At 31.5% G+C, this 8,635-nt stretch overlaps 1 protein-coding gene across 1 annotated transcript; it reads right to left on the bottom strand.

The window, feature by feature from the left end:
- Window positions 1–3,196: 3,196 nt before the first annotated feature.
- On the bottom strand, window positions 3,197–7,970 carry NUB1 (ubiquitin-associated (UBA)/TS-N domain-containing protein). Its single transcript, XM_079001707.1, has 11 exons — window positions 7,597–7,970; window positions 7,334–7,456; window positions 6,801–6,897; window positions 6,646–6,681; window positions 6,353–6,540; window positions 5,781–5,883; window positions 5,473–5,654; window positions 4,702–4,779; window positions 4,397–4,499; window positions 4,205–4,298; window positions 3,197–3,661 (listed from the first exon to the last, which is right to left on the bottom strand). Exons 1-11 carry the CDS (start codon window positions 7,887–7,889, stop codon window positions 3,339–3,341), a joined length of 1,620 nt encoding a protein of 539 aa, XP_078857833.1. The 5' UTR covers window positions 7,890–7,970; the 3' UTR covers window positions 3,197–3,338.
- Between the last annotated feature and the right edge of the window lie 665 nt (window positions 7,971–8,635).

Genomic DNA, 8,635 nt, shown 5'->3' with positions numbered 1-8,635 from the left:
TTAACTTGGATTTTAAGATTAGTTGTTACTTTCCTTACACTTTTGAAACAAGCATTGTTAACTTTGGAATCAATATCTTTGAGATAGATCAAGGCGACTTATTGGTCTCATTCAAAGTACATACATTGATAAGATCTTGAAGCATTTCATGATGCATGATTCCAAGCGTAGAAACTTGCCAATGCAACATAAGATTGTTTTAAACAATTCTCAATGTCCCTCGAACCCAATAAGTAGGTACCTATGTGAGTCATCATATATGCTTCTATTGGATCCATCATGTAAATCATGTTATATACTAGATCCAATATCTTGTATGTGTTAAGCATGTCGATTCATTTTTAGTAAGACTTGGGTGAAATGTATTGGATTGCAGTAAAGAATATTAAGAAGTAGTTTAGAAGAACTAAAGACATGTCCATGGTTTTTAGAGACATAGAAGAATAGCTAAATGTCAAATGTTACATCGTTGCTAGTTTCCATACGGACCAATGTGATCCTCGCTTCTAATCTAGTTACGTCTTTATTATGAATATAATATGGGGTGTATTTAATTGGTGAATCTACAATCATACTACAATTGCATAATCTAACAGGGTTAGAATATATTGGCACGTTAGAGGGAGTTCAAAAAGCAGCATGTATAAGGAATTTCATTGTGAACTAGAAAGTAGTGCCTGACATTCAGGATCCTTTGAAGATATGTTGCGACAACGCTAGAGCTATGATGATAACAAAGTATACGATAGTAACAAGAAGTCTTGACATATCAAGTGAAGGTATCACTACATTCGCAAGGTTATTGATTCTAGTAAGGTTGCAATCATAAAAGTTCACAGAGATCGGAACCTTACATATTTGTTTGCTAAGCATATGCCCACAAATTAAACATGAGAGTCACAAAGCATGCATTGGACTTTGTAATGATTATAGCTTTTTACTAATATTTAGTATATCGGATATTCAGAACATTAACAATTTTTTAGTATTTTTTTTATAGTTTGGAGCATTATTTTATCATCTAGCATTATTGTGTTCTAACTTTTCCTATTATTGTCATGAGAGTGGTTATATGCCATAATATTGTGAAGGTTTTTGTAGACATCCATGAGATTGACATATCTTAGTGGAAGATCCAAAACAAATCACATGTGTTCATGAGACTGAATAGTAGGTTGGTCTAGTTTGAGAATTTCACTTCAAGGATTGTTGTCATTGAGTGAATCTTGAACAATATGCATCGGATTCTATTAGACTTCAACATGAGACATATTTCGAGATCTAAATGAGGATAATGTTGTATCTTTAAGTACATCAAACTCTAACGTTACAGTCGTGGTAACGTCGACTACGCTAGAATATTAGAGGAGGTCGGAGGCAGTGCAACTAAGGGAGAAGGGATGTGTGAAGCATAAGAGAGAGACAACATAGAGACAAGAAGGAGGCGTGAAAGAAATGAGGCGTAAAAGATGATTATCTACGGTTAATTATTATATTTCATAATGTTACACTTTGGTCCCCAGAGTTTCAAAAATATGGTAGTTTTGGTCGTGTAATTTAAACCATAGCTGGTAAGGGACCAACTACAAAAGAAATTTAAACCATAAGGGTCATTCGTATAATTTAGAATTACTGGTTAATGGAGAAATGGTTAAAAACTAACAATAATGGCTTAATTCACATGTACACATAGTCTATTGCGCCAAAATAAATAAATAAAAACATTATTGGTCAAATCGAACAAAACATCCAAGTTCATTGTACTATAATGACATTCTCCCATTGTTTTTATAGATGGTAAAACCTTGTTTAATTGGATCTACGGTTTGCGCTTGATGAAATTTGATTTACAACTTCCTCCATGCAATGTTGTTTTTAATTGATATGTTGATTGCATCAAACCCAACACAATGATCATAATACAAGAGATTGTAAATGTGAAGGAGGTCTAGCAGAAAGCAGTCAGGTTGGTGTAAAAGTCAAGCGAGTGAGGATGGGCGGATCTAGTGTATCAAAAGGGTATGCTGGGTTTGATGCATACCCTTAAAAGTTTTCCTATGTATGTTATTTTCTTAAAATAAAAATGTTATATATTAGCTATTATGTTTGCATATCTTAAAACAATATATGCATACCTATTGGTAGTTTGATTTAGTGGCAAATAGTCATAGATTATCATTTGCCATGAGATGTAATTTGTTGATTGTATTATTATGAGTTTGAGAATCTTAAGAAACTGATTTGGGCCTTTAAGTCTACCTTGTTTTTTTTCCCTTTTTTTATATTGAATTTTGTATTATATATATATATATATATATATATATATATATATATATATATATATATATATATATATATATAAAATTATAAAAACCGTTTAATATTGTATAATTTATTAAACAAAATTTTAACAAAATATAGGATTTGAAAAGAAAAAAAGTTTATCTAGACGTCAATATAAATTACAATTGGCACAATCAAAAAGTTTATTTTATGGCTTTAAGTCTAAAAGAAATGTTTATTTATGTCCATAGCTATAAAACTGTTGATAGTTAATACTAAATATTATCATCAAAATTTTAATTATACGGGTTAATTTAAAAAAAAAGATTAAACATTAAATTAAAATGTAAACAGAAAATATTTTTTAATGTACAATTTTTAAAATAAAAAAGAAAGAAAACGTATTTATTGCAATTTAATATATATATATATATATATATATATATATATATATATATATATATATATATATATATATATATATATTTAACACTTTAGATATATAAGTATATGATTTTAATTTTAAAAATTGAAACAAATCAAAAATTGACAAGTGGATAATATTTATTTCAAAAATACCACAAAATAACAACTATCAAAACTCATGAGAGATTAACATGTGACAAAAAAAAATCTTTCATTTATTAAGAAAGTTTCTTTTGACATTTAAACTCCTTATAAAACATTTGCAAACCAAATACATCTTAAAACCAAATACATCTTAAGATTTTAGTCAAAACATTCCTTAATGGTTTCTATCAATGTCATTTTTCATTTTGTTGGTGCCAATTGCCATTGAAATTCCTTCATATCCTTATTTCTTTATAATCCAATTCTTTATTACTAATAATATTGACATAAGTTACTTTTATACGCACATATATCAACAAAACTCGTTTATCTAATAGAAAAATATGAAAATACCCTTGTAGTAATAAAGTTATATCATCCAACATCACTTGAAACTAAAACTAGCATAGATACCCATATGTACAGAAAGATCATATCATATAGTATATGCATATATCATGTTCTCAATAATTAGTAATCAGTAATTACACCAGCACAAGAGCCGAGTACTCCTCTATGGCTTCACTTTCTCTTGTAAGTTCCACGTCATAATCAGAAAACGCATCTTCTTGTTGCAAATCCCCTGTAAGTTCATCTTCCATTTCCACATCCCTCTCAATTTCATGTTCAAATCCACCCAATGTGTCTCCATCAATCGGCATGCTTTCACTGGGACCCACGCCCACTGAGCCACTACTGGTTCCAATATCCGAACCAATGAGCCTTGGGTTCCCATTCGGTGCACTTTGCTCGAGCAGATGATTTAGAGCCAGTTCTTCGGTTCCATAATCACGAACAGCAGCCACAACTATGAAAAGTAACAAATAAATGTTATGAAAGAAAACAATAGACAATTATTTATAGGGCCATTTTCAAGGGTATTTACGTCTTTTGCACAAATGAGATATCACCAGAGTGACACAAAAAATTGCAATTTTTGTGTCATTGATATCGGTCTCGGGTTGAATCTAGTGCACTCCAAGCTTTCTAGGGTTATTTTCGATGATGTGGTTTTGCAGATAGACCAAAAATGAGTCTATGTCCCACCTTGTTTCACCTTTTTGGGTGGGACAAAAAGTTGCAACTTTTGTCCCATGAACATTCAGTCTCAGTCTCAGTCCAATGCAGTACTGTCATATCCTGTCTTGTGTATCAAGAACATTATGACTTTTATACTGTGTTTGACATGTATTAGACTAAGACCGATGTCAGTGGGACAAAAGTTGCAATTTTTTTGTCCTACCGAAAAGGTGAAACAAGGTAGGACAGAGGATCACTGTTGATCTCCTGTTTGTGCAAAAGACGTAAATACCCTTCTTATCCTTATCATCGAAAATAAACAGTCTCTCACCTGTTTCTCTTGGAAAACCCATGGCAGTGAGTCTCTCGATTGCAGCATCTCCAGATTGACGCAATCTCTTCTTCTTTCGTGATTCGATAAAAAGCTACAAAAGTTTCGAGTTTAGAAGATCTCTTATTGTTCTTTAAAGAAGTTGGAGTGATAAAAAAAAAAAATAAAGAAAATTATGCCTAAAATGTTTACCTGAATATCAGAATTGGTATCTGGATTTGTCAAATCATCTAGAGCTTTTTGGGTTTCATTTTCATTCCTTCGAAGGGACTCTGCAGCAAGTTCTTTCTCAAAACTGCCAAACACCATGAAGCATATATCAGTTTAACTAACAAGGCATTGTATTTGAAAGATCTACCCAATTATAGCATTCTACTTTCAATATTTTTCTTTGGATGATATTTTGGTATAAATGAGTAGATATTTCAAGCAAAGTACATTGCCTTTTCTTTTCTTGCATTTAATCCTAAAAATTTACATTGATTCAAGCAACTTACCCGATCGATACCAATTCCTTTAACTTCTGAAGATCCACAGCTTTCCTGAGAGGTGTAACTCCAAACTTCTTTTGCTCCCTGTAATTTGGTGTTTTTAATTTAAGAAATTTTGTTATCAAGAAAATGAGAAATTCCTTATTTGTCCCTACATCCCATATCAAGTTTCATAAATTTACCCTCATTTACTTTATATAGTTTATCCATTATTTCATTTCACCAATTCTATCATAATTTTTTTTAAAATAAAACTTTTTAAACATCATTTATAAAAAAAGGGGTAAGTAAGTCTTTAGCTTCCGATTTTGCCTCAAATGAAATGAAATGTTGGACCTTTGTGGAATTAAAATAGGGCTTTTGACATTAGAGTCCTTAAGTTTGTCAAATTTTGTCGGTTTTGTCCCTGTGATGATTTTTTTGTGTTTTAAGGCCCAAAGTTTGCCAATTTTTTTTTCCTTTTTGCCCTTTTTACAAATCATTTATGTTTTTACCCAAAGTATGTTTTTTTCAAATTTGCAAAAGAAACCCTTGAGTTTACATATCTTTTATGTTTTTACCCTAAGTATGTTTTTCAAATTTGACATGAAAGTCCTTAAGTTTGTCAAATTTTGTCGGTTTTATCCGTGGAAACCTGCTATTACATGTAACAAGCAAAAATGAAAAAAACTTGGCAAACTTTTGGCATTAACGAACAAAAAAACATCACAAGGACAAAACCGACAAAATTTGACAAACTTAAGGACTTTAATGTCAAAAGCCCATTAAACTACTTACATGATTTCATTTCTTCGCTTAATATCATCTTCAATCTTTTGTTGTTTTTTAGCTTTTTCTTCAACAAGAAAATTAACAGCACGTTCAACATCTTGATTGTTCATGCGAAGTGCCCTTTTTGCAGCTTTTTCCCCATATCCCATTCCCATTAAAATCGATAGTTCCTCATCTGGAACTTGAAGCTGAATTAAACAATACATATAAATAAATAAGTAGATATATACACACATAAAAGTACATGACACTTGAACTATAGAAAAAATGTCACATTAATTTCATGTTGAAATCAGAAATCATTGAAAACATACCTTCAAGTATTTACCCCTAGCACTATTTAGTGACTTTTTTGCTTTTTCAAGATCACCACTATGGTATGCTACTATACCTTCCAGTAACTCCAATCTCAAGTGCCTATACCACAAAAATAGCATCATATGTATACGGACAAACTGTAAAAAAAATGAGACCAAATGACCATTTTACCCTTACATTCAATACTCATCAATTTTAACAAGATTCATCATTTTTAAGATGAGAAGAAGAAAGAAGGGAAAATAGATAAAGGGTTGGTGTCTGAATGCATTAAGCCAGGTTTTTTGGCTTAAACTGTCTGAATGAGGCTAAATGACCATTTTACCCTTACGTTCAATACTCATCAATTTTAACAAGATTCATCATTTTTAAGTTAAGAGGAAAAAAGAAGGGATAAGCTTATATACAGGTGTTTCTTTTTTACTTGATCCTAAAAAGAACAATTTAATAAAGAAAGTCATGATAAAGAGGCTTTCCTTTCCCCATGAAGTCCCCTAACATTTCACGAATTTGCCCTCATTTACATTTTCTTGAAAAAAAAGAACATGGTTTAAATGAAGTCTCTTACAATGCAAGTTCAGGGTGTGAATTCCCATGAAGCAATCTGAGACGAGTGGATTCCTTCCCATGAGATCTTTCAATTCCTTTTCGAGCTTCTTCAAGGCGTTTTCCTGCTACTGATAGTTTGCTAATGTCTTTGAGCATAAAATAACACCAAACCATGTCTATTTGAAGTATTGGGACATTGTCTATTAGCTGAAAACAAAAACAAAAATAAAAGATGTAAAAAGAGTTTTAACAACATACTCAAAGACTTGAATAAGAAAGCTAAAAGAAGTAATGATTTGTTTATGGTTTTACCTCAACAACCTTGGAATCACATAGTGAGAAAGCCTCCTACAAAAAGTCACTTAGATTAATATGATATATTTCATTTACAGGTGGAAGTTTAACATTTTCATTTTGTGGGTCCCATAAAAAGAAGAAAAAAAGGGTAAAGAAAGACAAAAACTAACCTCCCCCATAGCTAGAACCTCAACAGCATCTTCATATTTTCTATTTTTAACCAATCTTTTTGCTTTTCCATGAAACATAAGTCCCATCATTAGTGCACTGTGAAATTGGGATTTATTTTTAGAGTCGATAAATAAGAAGGTTAAATACAAGATATAGCAAACTACTTTTAAGGATCTGTTTATTGTAACATTTCACTTTCATTGATCCCTACATCATACAGACACAAATCAATTTTACTTCTATAAAAGAATAGATTTTTCAAAGTAAAAAGCTGGAAGTATAATGTTATAACAGGGTAGATTTTTCAAAGGAAAAAAATACAATAAATGAAAGTAGGATGTTATAATAGACAAAAATATCTTGAGGCAGATGTGGTGTGGGACAGTTTACCATTTTTCTAATACATAAATAAATGAAAATGAAATGATGTTTGTTGCATTTATTCCTAAATAATATACAAACCTTAAGAATTTTGCTAATTTAATGATAAAAAGTCAAAATTTTAGTAAACCATCGATTAAATTATTAATACCGTTGATCATTCTCAGAGCCCAATTGCACTTTTTCACCACTTTGATTCTCCAACTCAAGATTGTAATCATCAACTGGCAACGAACCATCAGCATGTCTCTTGGCTAGTGAAGTAGCTGCAGCCCTGTAAATTTCAAGGTGTCAATCCACCACAAAAAAACCCCAAATTTACAACGACAAACCCTAAGAAAATATGATACGATCACGTAAACCAGGTGATCATTAAGCACAAAATGATGATCAAAACATAGAAGATGTACGAACTTGAGTCTTTGAAGCCTCGTAGACTTCTCCTCTTCAGCGATCAACTCCTTGCCTTGATCAGGTGAAACCCTGGTGACCAAAATCTTAGAATTGTTCTTCACGCCCAACTCGATCAACTTCTGGGTTCCATTATCATCTCGCAACACTTTCCCTGCACATATAAGATTAATAGAATCTTTCGTACAATTCAATCGGTTTGCAATGTGTTCTTTCAGTAAGGGTACAGTCCATGCTTCCAATTCAGCCTCTAAAACACCAGACCACGCCCCTGCTATCTTCAATTTGGCAGCCATGATGGTGTTGTAGAGTGGAAAAGATTGCAATCGACGACGTCTTTTGTGGGGTTTCAGTTTTGGAGAAGACGAATTTGAAGACTTTTTGACTTAAGAAGTTGTGATAGCTTCCTCGTTGTTTATAAGAGTGAAAATTGCTTATGACTACCTTGTAGTATGGTATTTGTTCTATTATGGTCCCTCATGTTTCAAATATTTCAAGAATATTAAGTTATAAAATCAAAATTGCAATTTTTCTTTCAAAACGTTGCGATTACCATTATATGATAGACAAGATATAAGATTTTCATTCCTATTTTTTTTAATTTAATTATTGAAATAATTCAATTTGTTTCCTTATTCATTTGTATTTTTAACATTTTTAACATTTTGAATACACTACTTATATTCTTAACGTTTTAATACAAAAATATAACTGGAAGGTTAAGACGTTGAAAAGAGATAAATGAAAGATTCACGCAAAAGATGTCTAACTGGAAGGTTAAGACGTTTTCCATTGGAGGGAGCTCATTGCTTTTGAAATTGATTTTGGGTTCATTGGGTACTTTTTATATGTCTTTGTTTCTAATGTCAGTTCAAGTTGCTAAAGATTTGGAAGCTATTCGAAGTCAATTCTTTTAGGGTGGTACTAATAATAATCGAAAATTACACTAGATAGCATGAGACCAAATATTTGCGGATAAGAAGCATGGTGGTTTGGATATTGGAAGTTTGGTTTCTTTAAATTTTTCTTTACTACAAAAATA

Source organism: Lactuca serriola, chromosome 5 (genome assembly GCF_051521515.1).
Source record: "Lactuca serriola cultivar US96UC23 chromosome 5, Lser_US96UC23_V15, whole genome shotgun sequence".
Lineage (NCBI taxonomy): Eukaryota > Viridiplantae > Streptophyta > Magnoliopsida > Asterales > Asteraceae > Lactuca > Lactuca serriola.
The sequence above is the reverse complement of the archived record's forward strand: the minus strand, read 5'-3'. Positions and strand labels throughout refer to the sequence as shown.